The 24,265-nt window shown below is 42.0% G+C and overlaps 2 protein-coding genes across 2 annotated transcripts; both read left to right on the top strand.

Annotated features, from left to right (window-relative positions):
* The first annotated feature begins 3,840 nt into the window (after positions 1 to 3,840).
* kcnk9 (potassium channel, subfamily K, member 9) lies at positions 3,841 to 17,860 on the top strand. Its single transcript, XM_084695559.1, has 3 exons — positions 3,841 to 4,429; positions 15,276 to 16,624; positions 17,671 to 17,860. Exons 1-2 carry the CDS (start codon positions 3,841 to 3,843, stop codon positions 16,169 to 16,171), a joined length of 1,485 nt encoding a protein of 494 aa, XP_084551685.1. The 3' UTR covers positions 16,172 to 16,624; positions 17,671 to 17,860.
* Positions 17,861 to 22,373: 4,513 nt separating this feature from the next.
* Positions 22,374 to 24,151, top strand: LOC146295222 (uncharacterized). The gene is made up of 2 exons (XM_084695990.1): positions 22,374 to 22,558; positions 23,052 to 24,151. The coding sequence occupies exons 1-2, from the start codon at positions 22,517 to 22,519 to the stop codon at positions 24,045 to 24,047; spliced, it is 1,038 nt and encodes a 345-aa protein (XP_084552116.1). The 5' UTR covers positions 22,374 to 22,516; the 3' UTR covers positions 24,048 to 24,151.
* Positions 24,152 to 24,265: the final 114 nt, after the last annotated feature.

Raw genomic sequence — 24,265 nt, 5'->3', positions numbered from 1 at the left:
CTCCGTCCAGTTCACCCTTTGAGATAAACCACAAAGCGTTTCTCTCTCTTTCTCTCTCCATCTCTTACTCAAGCTCAAAAAAGGTATATTTAGAATCTGACACAAACAATAAAAGTGAAACATGGCCTCTCTAAAGCGGTTTCCTCTCCTCTGTTTGGCCGTGAACGTGGACTCACAGCCATTGTGGGATAGTATTGGCAGGGAGTGCAGCAAGGTCTGGATGCATCATCTGTCTGGTGCAGCTGATAAGCCAAACATTCTGCCTCCTCATACACATCTGCCTGCAGTGAATACAGAAGCTCTCACCGATGCTGCTGTGCTGTTCACAAAACCTGATCAATTGCCTCAATCCAAAGAAGAGGTATTTCTAGTCTTTAATCTTACCCAAAAAAATCATCAGCTGTCAATGTTTTAAAGGCTGGGATGAGACTGGGGTCTTTTGACTGTTGGAAATAAATGTTTACCAAAATAACTTAATGAATGGCTTTGATGAAGTTGTTGTTGTGATGTTAAGGTAGTGACCTAAGACCAGTCACATTGGCGTCTCTCGTCCTCTGGTGAAATCCACTGAGAGCGCCGTCTGTGTGAGAGCACAGCAAGATTAGTCACTGAAAGATTTAGTCTTCAGAAATATTCACAATCCCTTTCACCTTTAAATTTGCAAAAGGGAGACAACAATTTCCGTGAATCAATTTATCTTGAACCTCGGGGACATTCCACCTTGCTCGTGTTGCTGTGACAATTGAAGAAATTCAGTTCTTGGCTCAGAGAAAAGGTAAATTAGTTATTTTCCTGTAAATAGAATCCAACATTGTTCAGTTTAGCTAAGAACAATTTATTAAAGGTTAAAAAATGTGTGATGGGACTAGAAGACATAGTTATAACAATGACATTCCTTTGTTCATTATTTCAAAATTGAGAAGTCTGTGATTCATACATTTCAATAACCTTGATATGTAAATGATCTCAAGAGGATGAGTGGAGTTGTTGTAGTGGAATGCAATCATTCTTCTAAACTGTTACATGTCCTTCCTACTTTGTTCTTTGTATGCCCCAGCTAAGTGTAGAGGAGGTGGATTGACCAAATTAGACTTCAGGCAGAACAACAAGGAAGCTGTCAGTGAGCAGAGAATTCCTTACCTCCTAGCATCCATAAAAAATGTATGGGAAAAAAAAACGATTGGGTCTACATGACAACTTTATTTATTTATTTTTTCATGCAGTACTGTATTAGGAAACACCAGAAACACATGTTATACTGAAAATTACAAGTAGTACAGTTGCACAAAAACCTTGTAATATTCCTGGTATGACAGTTAGCAGATCAAATCAACAGTGTAAACACCATTCAGGATATTCGATGGGAGAGAAGTTTAAACTATCCCGTGTGTGTGACTTCTTGCTGTGTGCATCACCTGCTTAAGAATTAAGCTGAGACACCGAAAGACTCGCCATCCCTAATCTCGAACCCCAGAAACAGCCACCACGTAGGGTAATCCTCATGGCATACCTGCCTACTGTGATTGACTCAGATGTGTACCAGATGCATCTTCAGTGGTTCTGCTCATTATAGAATCTGCTCAGAATGGCATTTGCCATGTCAGCCTAGAGTGGAATGGAACAGGAAACCATTGTTTGTTGCAAATATAACACAGTCTATGAAGAGCACAGGAAGGAGAATGGTCCTAAAGGGCTATACAAATAAAGTTTGAAGTTTAAAGGTACATTCTGAAGATTGAGATAAGAGAACAAGAGACACACTGATGCTCCTTGCACAAGCCTGAGGAGATTAAGTACTTCAACCATTTGAAATCCAGTGATGTAAACAGACATTTCTTCTATAGATAATGAAGCCAGGCTTGCTCTCTCCTGCTGTATGTGTCTGCTTGATTGATTATCATACAATGTATGCAATGAATTGTCATTGCCCCGGAGACTGAAGTATTTTCTATTGTCAAACTTAATTTTACAGAACGTCGTGAAATACAGCGTGTGATTTGTATGCGTGGATTGAGCAGAGACTTGAGATGTCTATAGGAGACAAATGTCTAAATATAGATACAGAGATCTAGACCGTTCAGAGTGATGGAGTTATTTCGACTTCAAACGGTGGCATTTATGAAACGTTTAGGCACACAGTAGCCTACTGCAGACACACAATGTGTTTGCACCAGCGCTGGGAATTATATCCTTTGTCATATTGGCGATTACAATTATTTGCTCCATGTCTTAAATGGTCTCGATTCCTGTTTTAAAGTAAGATCCTGTGAAAGTAAACATAACTTAATGTATAGTAATTATTGTTTACTCAGTCTAAAGGTAATATATATGCCTCAATAATATATACGTGAGGAGACAGCATTGGCCTTGGTGGTGGGCAAAGTAGTTTTTAGTTCCAGTCACAGTAATGACAGCACGCAGGCCACACTCAGCACTAGTTGCTTGTGAGAATTGATTGTGAGGTACCATGGACAGCGACGCTCCTAATGGCGCTTGTTCTAGTGATTTTCTCCTCATGTTTGGTTAGCGGTTGTGTTGCATTTTTGTGTCGTTTGCTTTCCAGTAAATCGTTTTGGATCAGTTAACTGCCCTCTCATATGCTATTCATTATGGTGGGAGTGGTCATCATGGGGTATGTGGGAAAGGGACGCACAGACGTGGCAAGGGAATGGACCGGTGTGATAAATCCAAAAACTGGAATGAAAATATAATCTGACAGACCAAAATCGAAATGCTTTCACGTTTGAATGAAGGGGGTTTTAATAGGAAATAACCTTAACTGAACCAAGAGGAATGCGCTAAGTACTGGGTGTCTAATGAAAGACTACACGACTGTTCGGGTTTATTAAAGAATATTACATATCACATTAAAAGTATCGGTACAAGGCCTCACTTAACTTTTCAGGGTCGACAGAAAACGTATTTTTTTGTTAACAAACTCAAGATGATTTGCTTTCTGTGGAGAAACACGGAGCGCGCGCGATCTGCGCAGCTCCGTGTGTTAGTGACCGAGCGACCATGAATGATGTGGATTTTTCAGTTTCGTGAAGTCTCAACATATCTTATTCTACTTCCCAGGCCGAAGAGCGAATGGTCACATTCAGTTATCTTAGTAAAACTAAAACCTGATTTCACGAAAATGTAACTTGTTGTCGATGCTGATTTAGCCTACTGATAATGACTAAGGCGAACAGTCAGTTAAGTCCGCGTTTGGATAAGTCGTTTTGCTATTTGAAATGATGGCAAAATGGTCAGAAAATCATGAAGGAGATCAGTAGGTTAAGTGAAGCACAAGGTAACGCCACTACAGCCCTTTACAAAACCTCTGATCTTCGGTTTATTTAATCGCCTGTGATTCCGATGCCCACAGCTCGAATCCAGTGAGAAGCTTTTGCCTCCTCGACGGATCCTCCGTTCAACTGCTCATTCACCCCCTCTTCACTCTTACCGACGACTCAGCAAATTGGTCTACTGATGAGGATGCCACGTATTTTAAGATTTCTGGATTCCATATACAGGTCTTTGATTTGGGGGTAAACCTTTGGACAGATAGGGGATTGCCTATCAAAGACGCAACATACTTCAATGAGGCAACGACGAACAGGTTGGTGTTATGCTAAAAGTTGCAATTATGCGAAGGATGCCCTGCCCGCAAAGCTCACTCGGGTCTTTTCATATCTCTTAAACTTCGTGGAACGCATCACAAACAGAGAGCACTGAATCAAACCGTAAAAGATTGACCAAATGTTGAATTTAGAAGTTTTTTGCAATGTTTTTATTTTCATCAGATGAAATAGTTTACTTTGGATCGCACAACAACAATATTAAAGCTGCTTGTTGATGGCACTACGCAACGGAAGGACTTGGTTTGGACAGGTCTTACGCAGAGTCTGTCGGCTACAGGGCTCCTGGTCCCGGCGATCGAGTAGTCTGTTGTGTCTCTCTGCAAACCAGGAGCAGGATTTGGGGACCTGTTACAGGGATCATAGCAGTATCCACTGCTCAAGCGTCCACCGCACCCATTGTCACCAACACGCACCATTCTGTCACTCCTCTTCAAACCGCTGCCAACGCTTTCCTGACTGCTGCGCCTTCCCGGGGGATCCGAGGGGACATGAGCCCCTCAGTCGCCGGTTCCTGGTGGCCATGAAGCGGCAGAACGTGCGGACCTTGTCCCTGATTATCTGCACGTTCACTTACCTCCTAGTCGGGGCCGCGGTGTTCGATGCCCTGGAATCAGATTTCGAAATGCGGGAGAAGGAGCAGCTGGAGATCGAGGAGAAGCGTCTCCAAGGGAAATACAACATCAGCGATGATGACTATAAAAAACTGGAGACCATTATTCTGGAGGCCGAGCCCCACAGAGCCGGGGTTCAGTGGAAATTTGCGGGATCCTTTTACTTTGCCATCACAGTCATAACCACCATAGGTGAGTTTTCTTGCGAGTTTAATTGCGTAACAACATTACGCACACCATTGTTTCGAAGACAGGCCTGTTTTACTGTCAATAGAACGTGTGTAACTGCTGTCGTGTCCTTCAACGTCAGGTGAACAATTTAATGTATGCAGGTATAGACTTAAAATCATTCCAGGAGACAAATATTGTAGCCGAAAGAACATACTTTGTAGGCAAACCCCTGAACAAACTTGTCGAGCAACATGTCTTCCCATCCTTAACCCTTAACTGACGTTGTCTACATTGAACGTTGATGAAAAGTTGTAAATACTGTATTGACATACATTTAGTCTGTGAATCCATATTGAGCATATTATTTCATGATTTTTATGGCCAACTGTATTCTACAACTCTCATACCACAAAATCAAAAGAGGACAAATATTGGTTAGAATCCTCATCACGTATTGTATGAATTGATTGTTTCAAGCACAAGAGGTCGACCTAAAATTTGATTGGTTATCGTACATGCCTCAAAGACCTAGACGTAAATGCCTTCAATTATTTAAATATTTACACATTCTTATAACAAGTCAGTTGTCTATTAAGAGACATACATCTGCGATTTACTGAGGGTTAAACACAAACTGTGAAGCTGTGGGCTCTCAGGATCTCCCATAAGCTATATCACTACCCCACGAGCGTGGTGCTGAAAGAACAGCTCCTCAGAGTTTGACTACCGACACGTCACGGGGGAGTATCTGCGTTAGACATAGCAGAAATGTCAGACTCCTAATCTTCATAACAATAAACTCCAGTTTGTCATGAATTTCTATAAAGAAATCTTTGGACAAGCATAAAAGCAATTATGTGCAACAGATTCTTAACTGAATGATGTCTGAACAGTTGTAGATCTCCCTTACAGCCAAATTGTTAGTCGTGCTTACTGTACATTCACACCGAGGCTATAATCAATGCCTGTTGTTTTGTAGACTAAATGATTAATACATTTACAAGACGCACCCTGCAATCGAATAAGATTGGTCAGACCCTCCTCCTACCTACCACTAAAGAGCGGTTGTCCATGACAATATTGCATCTTATCTCGTTAAAATAATCGATTCAATGATGAAACAGCATTTCTAGTATAAAACATAAAGATGCATTTATGGATGAATAATTACATGATTGAAACTACATGTGATAAAGTGTTATTGTGCATACACCTATTTAGGATATGAATCACATATAGCCTATATGCATCTTCCATTTCTGACAAAATAGATAAAGTTCTTAGAAGGTCTGAAAGCTGTAGTTTATCATTCAAACTGGTAAAGGAGAAATGACTACGCCGGTTCTGTAGTCCTCTACAGGTGTTTCTCTTGTAGTTTTAAGGTGAAGGCTAGAAACATGTTGGGCCTGTACTTTTACAGTAGGCCTATTGGCCTAATGGTTTCTTAATAGAGGCAATCATGTGATTGGCACTAAACACCAAGGGTATACATTATGTCCATGTAACCTCCATGTTGGCTGTGCACATTACTGCAGGCCCACTGCATCAAAGAAGGACTCCAACACTCCTTAGGGACCTGTCACATGGCCCATGTGTGGAACATAAGTAAGAAAAGTCAATATCTATGAGTGAACACACAAACAAGGCTGGGCTGAAAATGTCACCATGTCACAAAGGACGTTAGAGGATAACCTTTTTGCCTTTTTGAAAAATCTGTTTCTCCGTGTCACAAGTAAAATCCTACAGGTGTCCCGCTGTGAGGAAAAACTAAGTTTAGATTGCTAGTTGTCCTTCTTTGATCTGAGAACATTCAGTTGGACAAGTTTTAAATAGAGTATACCTGCAAACGAAGAACCTGGTTTTAATTAACGTGAGAGTAGGAGCTATAATTAAAATAGTATGTCTGAAATAGAAGACAAGGTGAGAAACTGTGATCACATGACAGCGCAGCTGTGGAAAGGTGCAAGCCCTAGTTGCCTTGGCGACACTGTAAAGTATCTTGATTATGTTTGCTGTTCCAACTTCACGTTTCCACCCGTCCTGATGGTCCAGTAAATTACTTCCCCACATTCTTGTGACCCATTACACAGAATGTGGCTAATTTCGTCACGCCTTAAACGGGTATAGACAATGACGTGGAGAGCGTTCTTTCAATGTTCTTTCAGCGTTCTTTCAGCGTTCTTCGAAGAGTAGGCTAAAGTAGAAAGACTGTTGTGATCTACATGACTGAAAATGGCTTTAACTGTAATTTTTCCAGCATCGATGTGTTCAGAAACTGTGAAGTCGCACGTCATCCAAGTCAGCTGATTAGAGCATACAGATTCGGCTATTTGAAAAAAATTGGGCTACTGGACGCTTTTCCCCAAAACATGACGCACTCAGGTAATTTCCTCAGCCCATGTTGAGAGGTTCTGTATCATAATTGCATCATACAGTATCATATCCGGGGCCAGGCTAATGGAGTAACCTTGCGAGGCTCGACATACGATAGAAATATTTGGACTGAGCTATCTGTCATTCATTAAAGTAAACCATCGGTGAACATTTCACTCGCCAAACCTACGTAGCAAGCGACCTTGACCTGCTCCATCAAATACAAAATCCAGTTGGCTACATTCATGATTTGTTGCGTCTAATGTATAGCTGAGTTACTTCATAGACGACATAGCTACAACAGCTAATCTAATCATCAAAGGTGCACTACGCCTGACATTCAATTCTAAACAATGTTACTGTACTCAAGATACTGTAGCTATTACACGTTATGAGTACAACCAAACAGATGTACTGCAAAAAAACAGGTAGGGCCTACAAAATGTGTCAGGGATCACGTCACAAATATAGAAAAGTGGCATGTCTACCGCAACAATAAATTGTAAAGAAATATCCAAGACATGAAACATTCCATTTAATATCCAACAATCAGAAAACAAATCTTACATAATAATCTCTTCTCATTTAATTGATTAAGAGGTGACGCTTTAAATGTAGACATTAGCGACCACTCCATCACACCTTTCTCAGCACTATGGATTCTAATTGGCTTTGCTACCAGCGTTACTAGATGTGTACCATCACAGTGGAGCCAATTTGAAACGTAAGTGTGCCTTTTTAATGGAAACAGTGGGTAGAAATAACATTAATTGATACTATGTCATACTGGGTGGCATTTATATTGGCCCTCTGCCAAGCTCATGAGGGCCAAACTTTCCTTGTTGACAATCAGTACAGCTCAGTCTCTTCCATGGCCACATGCAGGCATACAAGTGAGCGTGTCACTTGTTTTCCATCACCATATGTGGCCAGTCTTTATAGCAAATGAGTTGAAAGGCTCATTTGCCACAGTCGTAGCTTTTTGTGTTAAGGCAACAGCAGGACATTGTCAGGCATTTGATTGACACTGCACTTTGTTTCCTCGACTGTCATCACAGAAGTAGGTTGGGTTTCGTAAGGGGTTGGGATTGGGTTGTGGGGTTTTGAAGGTGATTGTTTTGTCACTGAGAGAGAGAGAGAGAAAGAGAGTGTGTTGTGTTTCTGTGAGAGTAAGCTAGAAAGAAGGAGTGTACGCGGGGGGTCAATGGGGATTCATGAGGCTAATCTTAGTCATGTTCTGTGGGGTTAGAAGGGGGAGGAGAAGTGTGTGGGGTCATCTTTTTGGTGGAGGGAGGGGGGGGTTGCACATAGCCCAGCATTTTGATGATTGCCTTGACTAATGCTAATAGCTACAAGTTTGCTTTCTTGAATTTGAACGAACAGACTACAGATATGTTTACATAATACAAATTGCACTTCTACAGAGGGTTAGAGAATCAAGAATGACCCAATCTTGTCATGATACTGCCTGGAATGATTATCCATTTATCTCCATGAATGCACCTCAAAAATGTTGAGTTGATTCGTTGGGATGATCAGAAAGATACACTATAAAAAACGAATCAAAACACTAAAATCGACCACCAAGATGGTGTTTATGCATGATAAACATCAAAGTCAACATAGCAGTTGAAAATCATTACCTTTTTGCATTGAGGAAAAAATATATAATAAGCCTGATATTCATGTTAAAAGATGGATGTATCAAAGGCCTGAAACCTACTTGGCTCTCCTTTCTCATGAAAAATGCATCAAAATGTGCAGGAATCCTTTAACATTTGTGCAATAAAGGGGTATTATTATTAATAATAGACACAAATTATGCCGTAATCTGTTTGAAATATTCATATGAGTGATTTAAATATTGCAAAATGCTTTAAAACATACAGTAGGTTATGTGAATATGGGATAAAGATGTGAAATGTTTAACTTATAAAACCTAGAAGACTTTTAACTAGCTTCTTATCCATTTGAACCTATTTTAAGGTATATTTAAACAATTATTAAATATAGTAACAAAATATCTAAGACAAGAAGGATTAGTCATCAATTGCATTTTTTATCTAAACTCAAACAGCTGTTTATTATGGTATGACTAACCACCTCTGCTTTAAACTATTCCAAACAGTGTTCACCCTAGATGTCTGGCTGTAGCAAGTGGGCGTTTCAGCATGAGCTGTGACATTTAGCCCACCTGTGCTCATCCTTTGGCTGCAAGTCGGCTATTGATCCATGAAGTTAATTTCTCCCCCACTATACACACCAAGCCTTGTGAGTCAGCATGCCACAAGGCCTGTGTCTCCCCCCTGGGGCTGTGTTCCCCTGTGAACAAGATGCAGGAACTCTTCCACTGTCTTTTAGTGGCCCTGCACTACCTCCTTGTTGTGTCCAGATAGCTACAGTACGTTGGACCTGGACAAGGTGTTTCTATCCCTAACTACCCTCTCCTCGCTCTAAAACACCAATGATAAAGCACCCTGAGTAACTGCTCTAGGTTAGCGGTGTGTTTTGGTACAGTTTCATACCTGAAGCACATTGCCACTGGTCTCCACTGAGTCGGGTCCTGCAATCTGAGTTTCTGCAGAACTGCAGAACGAGGCAAGCAGTGGCTGCACACTGCGCTCCACAAGTGGCTTCTTTGATACGAAATAGTATGTCCCTGGGGGGTTGTTAAATAAATACTGTTCACACAAAGTAGTGAGAGAGTTGTCTCCAAACATTGCACTCACAGCGCCCCCTACAGTATAGATAAATAAATGGCATTAAATGGACTGTATGAGTGCTTTCAAACACTGTAACACACACTGTACCATGATTAGGATGTTTAAGAAAATGTTGACTAATTAAAATATAACCGAAAACCCAAACTTGTTCAGGTGTCTCCAAGCGCAAAACCCCTTGCAATCTCCTAAGGGTAATAATCAGGTATTATTACCCTTAGGAGATTGCAAGGGGTTTTGTCATCATGATTATCTGATGACATGACAGACAGGTCATCATGCACTGCAAGACATCGGAGCCAGACAGCCAAGCAGAGGTCTACTGTCCGGAGCTGGTTCGTCTGGCCTGGAATCATGACCTCCTGCATGGGAGGAAGCGAGTGGGGAGACAGAGAGCAGGTGCTAACAAATGAGCTTGACCAGCAGTGAGAAGAGAGAAGCCACCAGGGAGGAACACCGTACTAGTGCTGCGGCTAATAGAGAAGAGGATCTTCTGGGATGTGTGTGTGCGTGCGAGTATGTTTCACGTGTCAATATAACACCTAGATGACGAAAGTTTTATGTCATAAAAATATTGGAGTAATCGTCGAGACACATTCAGCAAATCCTCATTAAAAGTGAAAGGGGGGGGGGGGGAGAGAGAGGGGGGGCTGGGAACAGTCCGGCCAGAAACCAAAGCTGGTGTCACTGTCTCCAGGCAGGTGGTGTGCAAATGCCTGTTGCTTAGCAGCCCTCGACGGCCTTTTTGGCTTATGTGTGCACTGCACATCATTACGTGTGCCTTCACAGAGGGACAGAGTGACAACTTGGGACAGATTTCAAGAGAGACACATCACAAAGTAACATACTGTGGCTCTGACAGAGCAGTTATATTCCACATTGCTCTCTCATTTTCTCCAGTTCCGATATCTGGCCAAGGTTGATAATCAGGCCTGAAGAACACCCAGTGGGGGATATAGCTCAATGCAATCAGCAGAGGAGCAGAGAAATCCTAAGATTACAGAGGGTTACTTTTGTCCTTTTTCTTCCTCTGTCGGTCCAGTGGTCCAGTGATGAGTAATGCTGGACTATATTGAAACGTTTCACATTTTTGCGGCACCTTTTAAGGGTGGCTGGTCTGACAACAAGACTGTGTTCTGTGTGTGTGCGTGTGAGTGTACATAATCGTTCTCTAACAGAATGAGATAGCTGAAAGACATAGTCTTTATTTTAACCATATCTGGAATTCAAAACCCGTGCCTCTAAACAGAAGTAAGGTGAGAACCTTTATTAACAGAAATCAATACTGCTATAACTGCTTAAGATTGCCAGCCAATAGCAAATAAGGTCAGTGAGCTGCAATAAGTACTGGCATTTAAATGATGGACATTCCCATCAATACAAACCCTAACTGTGTATTGGCGAGCCCTTTTTAATGCCAGAGGAGGCAGATTTTGTAATAATCTCTTCCAAAGTAATTTCCAAACATTTGTTCACTCATCCAGCCATTAGTCTCACAATTACATGCATTTATTTAGGATGAAACTGTCCATGAATGGGGCTGTAACACTCTTTTCTCACAGAGACCACTTACAGGCGTTAGTTATCACTGCGATCTCTGTCGATACAGTGCTCTCTGGCTAGGATCCGCATGTCGTGTGAAGAAAAAGTACACTAAATGACCAGAATTCTGATGTGATTTACTGTAGAATGAACCAGATCCTGTCTGTTTCTCCAACCTGAACCCTGTGGTACTGATGAAGAAAGTGTTTTGTCCGTCTCTTCATAAACGGAGTGACTTAAGTTCAGTTGAGTTCTGGATTTTAATAAGTATTTATCAATCTGCAGATTGGGAGAGAAAAACAGACTCAATCAAGTCTCTCTCAGCTCTGAAGGCCGGATGACCATCTTTTATAGGGCACAAGAATGTAAACATAGATAGTGACAGTCAGGCAGTAATGACGTTAGAACAGTCTCAGAGAAAGAGATTCACAGCTCCCAACACAAGACAACTCAAACTACAGAGTTCATAGTTGGAGCTCTCCTTGTAGTCATGACAAGGACCATTTAGCCAGTACTTTCTCCTGATCTCAAACATCTATTAACCCTGACACATAGACACAATCTACTCTTATTAATAGCAAGCTTACATGAGAATATACTAACTAGTATCCAAGGACTAGTTCTCTTGATTAGTGAATAATGTAAGCATACAGGAAATCTAAATTTCTTCCACAGTACTGGTCTGGCTGTTCTGTTATGAACGCCCCATAAGTGTTGCCGTTGCCGCCCTGTCTGTGCCTCCCTTCTCCTTGAGAGCTCACGCTGGCTATGAAAGCCACTGTAGAAGCTGTCCACGAGAGCTACAGGAGCTCAAAGATAAGATGGAAACAAACAGGTCTCAGAGGAGAGACTTCAAAGATCCCAGCTGCATTCAGACGGTGAAAATTAGTCAAACATCCTTTGAAATTAAGCACAGAATGATGCCGTCCTTTGTTGGTAGCTTGAAATATAAGTACCCCCACACCAACACACCCACACACAATGTTCTCCCTGAGACAGTATCTCTAATGCTGTGTGGCCTACAGGTGAAGTGATATTATCTTGGAGCTGTGAGACTGAACAGCTAGCTGATAAAGTAAAAGAGACAGTGGTAATAAAATGAGCTTTTTGAGCAGCAGGTGGTTGCTCACAGCCTAGCGTGAAGATCCCTGCTTGCGTGTGTGTGCCGTTGTATGTGTGGATTGTGCGGTGGACTGAAATGAGAATGTATTGTCTGCCCTGCACTTAAGCATCGTTTGTTTACCTTGCTCAACAGGTCACAAAGCAGAATGATGTGAGGTCTTAACCTGCAGTGCTGCCCAATGCATGCTGGATTCTCAGAGAAAAGGACAACTTAAGTAACTCTTGTCCTCTGTTACTGCTTGTGGATTTGTTTGACATGTTACACTACAGTACAAACCAATACAGTACGTGCCATTCAGCGAAAACATTTGAGACAAGTCAATCTGAATGAGTGATAATTCAACTGAGTGACAATTAGCGAGGCATCACGTGTTTGCTGAAACCCCAGGAATGCGCTCAGTTGACATACGGAGCTGTGGAGACAAGTAGCGTTTGACAGAAACGAATGCTCCTAAACAGCCGCCCGGTTCCCAGTCCCAGTGAGCTCGTATCAGAGGAAGAGCTGGCAGGGCTTCACACGCTCTACTCTGTTCCCCTCTCCTGGCCTTCATTAAAATGCCATGGCTCATGGCAATTAATGCTGCCAGGCGACTGAAATAATTCAAGGTGGATTAACCTCCAGAAGATATGAGCAAAGAAAAGCCACCCGTTTAAGCAACTGCTCTGTTCTGTTCTATTCTGCTCTGTTCTGCTCTATTCTGCTCTATCCTTGTGGAGTAGGTAACCTGTCTGTGACTTGAATGCCAATGAGGAACCTGGATGTTATTTGGTAACCACAAACGCTGCAACAGTATGCTGGATCTCAAGAACGTGCAATGAATAAATCAAACACACACACACACCAAAGGAAATAGCTGTGTCAGCAGAACAGCATGCTTACAGTGTAATGCATGTGCACGCACCAGTGCATGCACATAAACACCTGTGGATCTCAGCCCGGTAAGAGTGGCAGTTCCCTTGACGACATGAGACGATACTGTCATTGCAGCAAAACAAGTACATTATGGAGTCCAACGCCAAAGCAGGAACGCACACAGCCAGTAAGATGCAGGCTCTGAGACAAACCTATCTCTGGAGTTGTTATATAAATATCTGTTCACAAGACTTTAATGGAACATTTTATTCCTGACACACTGGGTAGACTAGTGGGCTGAGGAAACCATTTCTGCACAGTCATGAGAGCCACAAATCAAATATGATTTATAATTCATCATGGCAGCCAGTGTAATTCATTATAGTCTAATTACTCTGCAGGAATAATTTGAGCTATAAAAATATACATTAATTAGACTATTTCATGTGCAAGAAGGAAGAGAGACAGAATGCTTTAAGCTTGCAAATTGTAAAACTGCGCATTAATTTTTTAATGACTGTACTATGAAATGAAAAAAAGTGTATCCCTACATGCAAAAGCTCACTATAGTAAGATACTGTATGAATACCATTACAAATGTGTACTTTCACAAATGCATTGTAAACACAACCCCATAGCAAGTTTGAATTTTACTTAGCTGGATTTCATTTCTTCACTCTGCGAAGGAATATTCACATGTCTGTGTTGGGAAGCAATAGGGAGAAAGAGAGAGAGGTGGGGGAGAGAAAGGGAGAGAGAAAGTTCAAGAGAGAGGGAAAGAGAGGGAGAAAGGAGAGAGAGCTATAGACGTTTCAGGGATGTGAGCTGCAGCGAGACTTTTCCTCTGACAGTTTCAGCCTCGTGTTCACACCATGCCATTATTATACCCCAGCAATCACACTTTGACAACACAGGACACACTGCAGCAAATGACAAGTATCAGAAAAAAGATATAGTGTGTGTGTATGTGTGTGTGTGTGTCTGCGTATGTCTGTAAGAGCAACTCCTTATACATTTTTTTGTATCTCATTGAAAATGGTCCAAGACTATGAGTTCATGCTCAAATGGAGAGATTCATCCTGCAGAAAACCACTGTTTTTGACCTGTAGCTGAACCTTGCTGTCCATGCAGAAGTCTGCTGTACAAGTCTGCTGTTCTTGACCTGTAGCTGAACCTTCCTGTCCATGCAGAAGTTCAAATCTTTGATAAACAGAAGGGGTCAGAAGAGCACAATTCATATGCACATAAAATTGTTTTCACTGCATGCTGCAAATCACATTGATTGAAAGCAGAGTTTATAAAAATAAGTCATGGACACGTGATTGAGTGGGTGGGCAGCCCACTAGGGAAAATATTGAATCGATACTTGGGCTTAAACTTGCCTAGGTTAGATCCATGTAAAAAAAATAATACCGTAGCATAGGAAAATAATTGCTTCTTCTTGTAAAGGGATGATTTTGGACTGTAAACAAATGGAAGACAGCGTGTTGCGTTGGCCTGTTGTAGGTGGGTGTTACTTGGCGCTTTGGCGGTTGATAAAAGCATCTGAAGAGACACTGGGGAGGCCTCTAAGACTGTTTGCATCGTTCTCTATATTCAACAAATCACTATGGCTCTCATTTATTACCACTCACTGTACATACAGTGCTGCACATCATGTGCAATGTGTTGCAGGTGTTCTGCAAGAGTTGATCATGTGTTCTATCTGTACAGTCAATCATTGAGATGACACCTATTGTTACCAGTGCAGGTTGCTTCTCAAATGCCTGGTTCAATTAGTGTTGGAGCTAGAAACTTGTGGCCAAAAGATGAAGTCTAATTTAGCTAAGAGCTTTATTGGCGTCTCTTTGACTCCTTTCTTATCCAATAACTCCTACACAAGCTCCCACACTGCACTACTGCACAACAAAGTTTGGGTTAATTGGACACCCATATCATCTTTGGGCCCAAGTAAGATTAATGGGGTGGCCACATTTCTGTATTGGCCTCCACTGTATTCAATACTTTTTTAGAAGAGGTAAAGGACCCTTCCGGAGACTTCCTGCTCGATGAACCGAAGCCAAACATAGACTTCTTGGGAATTTCTAAGGAAAAATGCAGGTCTGGTGGTACAGTATAAGACTGTTGAAGATGCCACTTCCCTGTTGTAGCACTGTAGAGCATCACTTCACTGTAGTAGCAATACCGACGCTGTATGTTGGCAGCATCATTCACGTCTTCAAACGCTGTTAACGTGCAGTTTGTGGTCTCTTCGCAGGTTACGGCCACGCTGCACCGGGGACCGACGCAGGGAAGGCCTTCTGCATGTTCTACGCCGTCCTGGGCATCCCGCTGACCCTGGTCATGTTCCAGAGCCTGGGCGAGAGGATGAACACTTTTGTAAAGTACCTCCTGAAGCGCATCAAGAAGTGCTGCGGCATGCGCATCACCGATGTGTCCATGGAAAACATGGTGACCGTGGGCTTCTTCTCCTGCATCGGCACCCTGTGCATCGGGGCGGCTGCGTTCTCCCACTACGAGGACTGGAGCTTCTTTCAGTCCTACTACTACTGCTTCATCACATTAACTACCATAGGCTTTGGGGACTTTGTGGCCCTGCAGAAGAACCGGGCCCTGCAGAGAAAGCCCCTCTACGTGGCCTTCAGCTTCATGTACATTCTGGTGGGCCTGACAGTGATCGGGGCCTTCCTCAACTTGGTGGTGCTGCGCTTCTTGACCATGAACAGTGAGGACGAGCGGCGGGACGCGGAGGAGCGGGCCTCGTTGGCGGGCAACAGGAACAGCATGATCATCCACGTCCAGGAGGAGTCGCTGCAGCGCGGCCGGCGGCGGAGAGAGCAGCAGCAGTACCGGTCAGAGGTGACCGACCTGCAGTCCGTGTGCTCCTGCATGCACTACCACTCACATGAGTTTGGCAGCTCCAGGGGAGGAGGGGCACTGGGGGGAATGGGCGGAGACTTCTCCCACCAGAACTCGTTCATCTCCCAGCTGAACCCCCATCAGTACTTTCATTCGGTCTCCTATAGGATCGAGGAGATCTCTCCCAGCACCTTGAAAAACAGCTTCTTCCCTTCACCAATCAGCTCTGTGTCACCAGGCATCCACAGCTTCACGGACAATCACCGACTCATGAAGAGAAGGAAATCTATCTGAATCAGTAGAAAAGAAAGCGTTACTTTTTTTATACAGCAAGTCAAATGCATCTCTATTGCTGCGCCTAACCAAATCTAATTTTTTAGCAGTTTTCCTTATCGGTTGATACAGAAAAAAAGTCATATACAAAGGATTAACGGGGAGGAGGCCAAGAGCATTTGACATAATACCAAACTTGGACAAGAATCATGTTATCTTGTGGGGGACTCAAAGCATGATGCATGGATATTTATTTTTTCAGCAACCAGGCCCATTTTAGAAATACAAAACAAAACCACCAGGACATAAAATCCTTCCTTATTGCGGACTTACACAAATTATGATGCACACTGGACATTTTGGGGATATTTTCAAGGGATATGCCTGTTTCACCTAACTTGAAATGATTGCAATTATGTAATATTCCATTGCCTCACTGCAGACAAAGAATTTGAAATGACCTAAAAGCATCAGGTATCATTTTCTATAAGCAATCATATCTTGGAAAATAACTGATCACAAAACGTCATGCCTAAATATTGTTGCTAAAATTAGCATGTGCATTTGTGTGCCATGGTTACTTTGTCATCATCAGTAATTATTTTTCGAAGTAAATTTCCAAATATTGTGTATGTCTTTTGAATATGAGATTGTGTAAAATGAGGACAGGAAATGGGGTCAGAGAGGTCATCTAGTTTGGGAAGAATTGATAAGTGCATGTAGTATGGATATACATATTGAAATGCATCTTGACAAATGAGGAAAATATCTTCCTGGGATTAAATTACATTGAATAGTTTTGATAGCAAGTAATCTCAAGAATTATTTAAAAAACATAACATTGTGCCACACCGAAAGTGATTCCAGCATTAGTTGTGCAAGCTGTGTTTATATGCTTTACACGTTTGTTTGGTTGTAAAATAGTCTTTTCTCTCAGGTTTGAATGAAAAGCCTTTCTGGTTTCCTCCCAAAATCAAATTACTTAAAGAATACCAGAAATGCGAATACATCTGCCAAACTAAACATGATACATATCAAGTTTTTATTTTGAAGTAGTTCTCATTTTCCAAGAGAAGGTCCTTAAGATGCATCATCTTACTACAAGAAGTTGTTGAAACTCAGTTTGGCTGTTTGGTCTCTGAGTACATGAAGGTACAATACACAGCAGCTCTACAATAATGAAACAATAAGGAAGCCATCAAAGACCAGTGACAATAAAGCATGTTATTGTGGGTGACAGGCTAGTGTGCAACATGAAACAATAGTTTAGATACCGGTCTCCAGCAAGTAGAGTATACATTTTGCCCCATGATAGGGTGAATACAATAATAATTATGTCATTCAGTTTTAAACAATGTTTTCTTTGTGAGTGAGCAATGGGTTACTGGTTACCTTTTCATCAAGCAAAATACAAAATGATTCCACCAATAATTTTTCATGACCTCTTATAATACAGTTACTAAAGTGGTTGTATTTCTTAGTTACAGTACATATCAAATGTTCTGTTCTGTTTGTTACAGACAAACTAGAACAATCTGATGGATCCAAGACTGCAAGTAAACATCCCATCATAATCAATGTCACACTTTTCTGTTTTAGTTCCTGCAGCCATGTCACAGCATCAATGACAAATATGTAAATTGTGTAAATACTTATATAAATTGATATGAATATATTGTACAGTATATTCATAAAATCCTTTGGAATAAACAATGCCTTTCCACAGCTCAGATGCGTAAGCATTTTTACACATTTTAGCATAATGTGCCTTTAAAAAAACACGTAGATGTTTCTATGATATTAGGCACGTTTTACAAGCCTGGTTTCAGATCTATTCTGTATGTACTTGAGTCAAGAATAGCTAGTCATAATGTAGATATTTTTGGAATAAGTACAAACATGACATGGTCTAGGCTTTTAATATTTTCAATACCTACACTTATCAAACAACCATCTTGGATCTCGTCTACAGTGCAAATTATACACATTAAAACCAAAGCAGAAATTCACTTTCAGCCCACCCCATTGCCCAACAGTTTCAAAGTACAATGTTCAACAGTGTTTATTGTGAAATAACTGCTCCTGGCACACTCATTGACAACAACTGAACTTTTAGTAGTCATTCATAACCCAACAGATGAAAGTTCCAGTACTCCTGTCCTGAATTCTGCTTTCTGTATTACTTGCTTTTGAATGAAATATTTACCAGCATATCAATGGCTGATTATACCACTGAGGTAGCTATCTAACAGTATAATCAAGTGATTTTATTGCACTTGAACAAGAAGCTATACAGTGTAAATCTATAAGCCACACCTGGGGGGAATGTATGAGCCATATTTGGAGTTCCATAAAACAAACAAATCAACTCTATGCTGCTCCCCATGAGCTGCAGGTCAAATTATGTCATATCTCCATGGCAGCATGCAGCTGCAGGGAAGGTGTCTTCTTTAACGACAGATGCCATTTCGAGATGTGAGTTGAATGATTCTATATGACAGACATGTTACAAGGACACTATATTATATACAATATACCGTATTTCTATTTATTTTTTCGCCTTCAACACAATGTTTAGGATTGTCCACTTTTACATGTGTCCAGCCTTACTGTACACTTGGCTTTTGACCTCCATGCTTTACTACGGCAACAGTACCTGTATGAAGTGGATGTGGGACTAGATGGCGTTTGGTTTCAATATGTTTCTCATTTGGACTTGACATGTTTAGCAGACAACTCCATGTGCTATCCATTCCTCCATCAACAGTCAGTGCCATGTTTTCCTATGACAGGGACAAAGAGACACCAATTGCACTACTATCAGTGTCACACAAGCTGTCAGTATGTTTGTATGAATTCATTTTCTTGTTCTACATCTTATTTTTCAGATATTTTTCTTTGCAATAGAAAATTCTGCAACTTTTACAGCAAGTTTACATTAACTACCACGTGATTACATAGCAGTACCTAAAGTAACAACATTGTAGGTATATAGGAATTACTAAGTGTTTACATTGTGTTAAGTGTTAGGGGTACAAGTTATTACTTAAATCTAAGACGACACAGTATGGGTGAGGGGTGTAAGGGATAAGTAGATGTTGTAAGGGGCAGTTGAAGGTTGTTTTACCAAAACAAAATCAATATCAACATCAACACCCACTTCCCCTTGGAAAGCCGAATAAGCTGTATCGCTTAACCGTAATGATCAACATAGGCTTTCCTTTGTAACTACAATGTGACCATAGGTATCGTTAAGTTGTTGCATGGTAGTTCATTTAGCCTTATGGTAAACCGTTGCAGAAAGTTCTTCTTTAGGTCAGACGAACAAATTATATGTACAATATTCTGTTGAAAGCTTAGAAATATTAGTATCTTATATTATGATAGTTCAATGGACATATTGATTCAATAGATATTTTATGTCATGGTTTGATTTATAACTCCTGATGTCAACACATTCAGAGATATGGATTCTCTCTTTTCAATAAATGGGAAAGAGATCCTTGTTAAGAGAGTATATTACCATTTACGTTTGTATGTTTTCATTTATGTGTGTGCATGATTTGGTGTGGATGACTCCCTAGGTCACATGACCTGGGTGAAGCCATGACACACTTGAATAAACTATGAGCCTCTTTCTGACATGCCCCAAACCCTCTCTGCCTTCTGACTCAAGTCTGTGTTTGGGCTCACACTAAATTAAATATCACCTCTAGGTATATTGTGACATACCTTACCTTATACAGTTGGCTACTTATACCTTAGCATACTTTAAGGACAACAAGCATTGAAAACACTGATAAACTTCATACATATAAGACAATTCATCTGATTGGGACAAAAGAGTCAGAATAATCCATTTATTTTGACAATTTATAAGTAGTCTCATGACTTTTAATTACAGAGACATGTCCATCCTTACGTGTCCATCAAACATTTCCCAAAACATTAACTCCAATGACATCAATATGTGGCTGAGATGCCACAGGAGGGTACAATAGGAAGTAAACCAAACATAGCAGAAAAGCATTGAGAAATTCACCCCGCACCAATACCTACATTTGAATCAAGCTTGGTAAGTAGAAGTTTCCTAAGCTCGGTGTGAAATATTAATGTACTGACAGAGCTACCATATTGCACAAAGACAGAAAGAAAGAAATAAGCTGTAAAGCAGATGTCTCTAAGCTTGGTGTGATATTTAAATGAGCCCCAGTGATAGACTGCAGTCTCACATTGAATGTGCCCATATCAGACCATAACACATGCACATCTCCTGTAAATTGCTTTGTGCCCTAATGTAGGTGTATTTGTGGAAACAAGATGTGCCTGAGTGAGATTTGATCAACACAGTAGTACGCACACAATATTTTCTTCGCATCATGCATGCATGCTAGTCTATCAAAAGATCGAGTTGACAAAATAAAAATCAACCTCACACAGGGTAAGTCACCATCAACTAGTTTTGAAAGCTCTGGTTGGTTTGCGGTTCATCTCCGAAAACTTTTTCCAGATTATTTACATGCGTACAGTGTGTGTGCGCTTGTGTATGTGTGGAGGGGGACAGAAAAAATGTGCAGTAGCGCATTTTTGCTGGCATCTCAGCTGGATGTTCTTGTGGATGTTCTGCAGTAAGTGGGGGAGCGTCAGCACGGAATCCTTATTTATCCCTTCCCACACCTCAGTAATTATACTGTCAGGCCTGGACGTCAGGGAGCGAGGAAGGCGACACAATAAGAACAGTGGTGGAGGGGCGTTGAGGCCCTCTCCCAGCATTAAGCCTGTAATTTCACCACATCTCAAATGATCATGTAAGCAGAGCCAAGTTGGTCTGCTGGAGAACTCTTTTTTTTTTCTTCTTCTTCTTCTTGCTATCCCCCATAACAGTGATATGAAAGAGCTTCTAAATAGGCAGGTGTTGGTGTGTCTTTTCAAGCCTGGCTTGAGAACGAAGGATGGTGACACTGAGTCTTTTGAGAGGTTATTGCCGATATCCTTTGAGAGGTCTGAGTGGATGCTGCTTGACAAATGGGAAGACAGTTTGGGAGTGACAACTGTCAAAGAAAAATACTATTATGTAATACTGTTAATACAGGCAGTCTCACATCTAATTTAAGCTGTCCAGACTACTTCTCACAGATACAGTGGTTATAGGTTGCTGTGATGAAGGTTCGATTACAGTCAGATCTTTCAAAACACAGTATGTTAGTTATAAGCACTGTGGGTATCAATGCATTCATTCATTGCCATAATCGATCAGGTTTTAGGAAGCAACTGAAGATACAGCAAAGCCCATAGAAACCTAAAGCTTACACCAGACTAGAGGTCGGTCTACACCATACAACTTGGTCTGGTTGAGAATGATGATGTGCCTCTTGAAATCAAAGATATTTGATTCATGCTGGCCGCTTATATCTAACAATATTACCAGAGGCAAGGAGCTGGAGTTCTCTGCACCTGATACCTCCCCCCTATGTTTGAAGAGAGGGACATGAATCCTAAGTAGAGAAAAGAGGCAAACATTTTATACAGCAGTAATCCCAGCCTATTTAACTAGATAACAGAAAACAAAATGGACAAAAAGGTATCTTGAACAAAAACAATTATGACCCAGAAGGATTGAGTCCAAAATCCCATTCTCTTCTTCACAGAGAAATAGTTATTTGAGTGATTTGCCTCTGGTTGGCAACAGATTCAGAATTTAAAATCAGGCTGAAGAAAGGACTGTTAACCCTGAGAAATCCATTTCAGAGGGTTCATCTCCTTTCATCCTTTCTTACCTGCCTCTGGTTATTTGAGAAAACTTTAGAGCAGACATTCCTGTTGTCTATGAACCAATGAACAAACATTGGTATTAGCGCAAATAAACAGATTTTAACATGTACAGTTTTTTTTACACATTTACTGGTCCTTTAGCCCATTCACCAAAATACGTTTCTGCCTTCCTACTTGGTCTTACTGATCAGACCAACACAACTTTCATGTGACCACATAGGCCAGCTGCAAACAAAGGTGGACTCTGGCGCCATCTAGTGGAACTCATCAAACAGTCCCTAGCAGACCAATTTGGTAATTTCAACAAAAACACCTTTGCTCCATTGCTCGATGGTAAAACAGTACTTTTGAATCACAACAAACAAATGGCAGGTAGCTGATTGGCCGCGTGCACTCCAGCTGCTTCTGACTTGGATTGGAGCTCATTATAGATCACCCTGCTGCACACTGACCCTAATCTCCTTAATTACCTTAGTGAGGGAGCTAAAACCAACCCCATACTGCCCTGTCATTATCTCCAGCCAAATGCTTCTGACAGCAGGCAGGGATAGGCACAAGGACAACAAAAACATTCTCTTCTGAACGGGGGGAAAGATGATTCGGCAAAAATACAAGCAAGAAATGTTTGCTAAACCAGTGAGTATAGACTGTGTTTGCTCTATCCTTTTACTTAGCTACCTGTCAGGGATGATGGGTTCTGTCTTTCTTGTTGCAGTAGGATGAACATTAATATGCTGATTAGACTAAGGAAGCAGTGGTAGTGTAAATGTGCTGGGTTTTCACAGTATTACAAGTATGTGCTAGAATGCAAACAGTAGAAAATACATAATGGCTGATTCATGGGTCCATAAATGATGTCACTCACAGTTCAATGTTAAATCCAGATAGCTAAGTATATGTCCTGTCGGATAAATTCTATAAATTATAATGCGATATATAAAAAAAAAAGTATGACGTGTTTGAATTAACTGAATGGTTTATGGTTGTGTAAACATGTATTTTATTGGCCTTTGACACCATAACTGCATCTGCCTATGCTGTACTTGATGCTATTTATTGTCATTTCTGTCTCATGTCCTTTCAGTGGAGACAGTGGTGATCCTTGATGAGTGATGTCTCTTTTGTTCAGGTGGCGCCTCGGTCAGAGGAACCCTTGACCTCTCTGGCTAAAAATACAACGATGCATGTGAATGGCCAATACCTCAGACTGGCAGCTAAAAATGGCCCCAATTCAAAAACACCTGGCCTCCTTCTGTCAGCCACACATGGGGACGAGGCGGTGGGTCAGCTTACTCCGGCCATGCCTACACAGGAGGGCACTGCACAGAGAGACTCGCTGCTGCTCAGGTCGCCCCTGCCTGACTCAGCGAGGGAGGGCGAGAATCTGCCACCCAGGCGGCCGCAAAAACTGGCTCCCCTGGAGCTGCCCAAGGAGGTGAGGGAGGCTCAGAGGCAGAAAATCAAAGGGATCCAGCTAGAGGCTAAGGCTGCTGCCCGCAAGCTAGATGTGGCAGGGCATGAGCCTTACCCCAGGAAGGTGAAGGCTGGTGGGAGAGAGGGCCTGGTCAAATCTTCCGAGTGCCCCCCTCAGAGAGTCCCGACAGAGCCAGTGAAGGGCCGGCCTCAGCAGCACGGCTCTGTGAAAGCCCCGCAGCTCCGTGCTTCAGACGATCACAAACGCGGAGCGGGACTCCCCGAGGATACAGCGAGCCAAGAGGCCCCTCCTCCTGTCAGCGGTAAACCGGCCCCGCCCACCCCGGCTTCTGACGTGAAAGCTCCAGCCACGCGCGGCGCCGCTGGGAGAGCATGCCAAAACTCCGGCACGCTCCAGCAGGAGACGACGGGCAGGAGGCGGCTGCGGCTGAAGAGAGAGGAACGCCTCCAAGAGGATCAGAGCAAATCGACCATGTCAACGGAGGGGTCATCTGTGGAGGAAGGTAAGCTGGCCCAGCGTGGCCACAGCAAAGGGCAGCGGGCGGAGAGAGCTCTGAAGGAGGCCAGCCGCATGCTGGAGAAGGCTTCGAGGAGGAATGCAGGCCCACCGCAGCAGTCTGGGGATGCGGAGGTGTCAGGAAGAGCCATCAGGAAGAAGGCTGTGAGCGATCTCCAGGACGCAGTCCTATGACCGTTGAGCAATCTGGGGGCTGTAGCAATAAAAAAAAAAACATGACCGTGTTGAGCCTAGATGACTTACTGATGCTTCTGACTGGTAACATAGGAGAGCCCAGCTTCCATTGTAATGTTCCCAAAGCATGCAGTAGCAATTTCATGACACTTCCAAGTACTTTTTATTCTATAAATAGAATGTACTCTGTAAAACTCTACTGTAAATAAGCTGTATAA

Source organism: Hypomesus nipponensis, chromosome 4, assembly GCF_054491055.1.
Source record: "Hypomesus nipponensis isolate SF chromosome 4, ASM5449105v1, whole genome shotgun sequence".
NCBI lineage: Eukaryota > Metazoa > Chordata > Actinopteri > Osmeriformes > Osmeridae > Hypomesus > Hypomesus nipponensis.
This window is presented reverse-complemented; position numbering and strand designations above follow the sequence as displayed.

Excerpts from the sequence above, each read along its gene's own strand:
- kcnk9 (XM_084695559.1), top strand. The coding sequence starts at position 3,841 with ATGGCACTACGCAACGGAAGGACTTGGTTTGGACAGGTCTTACGCAGA. Across the intron at positions 4,430-15,275 it reads CACAGTCATAACCACCATAG|GTTACGGCCACGCTGCACCG; the intron begins GTGAGTTTTCTT and ends GTCTCTTCGCAG.
- LOC146295222 (XM_084695990.1), top strand. The coding sequence starts at position 22,517 with ATGATTCGGCAAAAATACAAGCAAGAAATGTTTGCTAAACCA. Across the intron at positions 22,559-23,051 it reads AAGAAATGTTTGCTAAACCA|GTGGCGCCTCGGTCAGAGGA; the intron begins GTGAGTATAGAC and ends TCTTTTGTTCAG.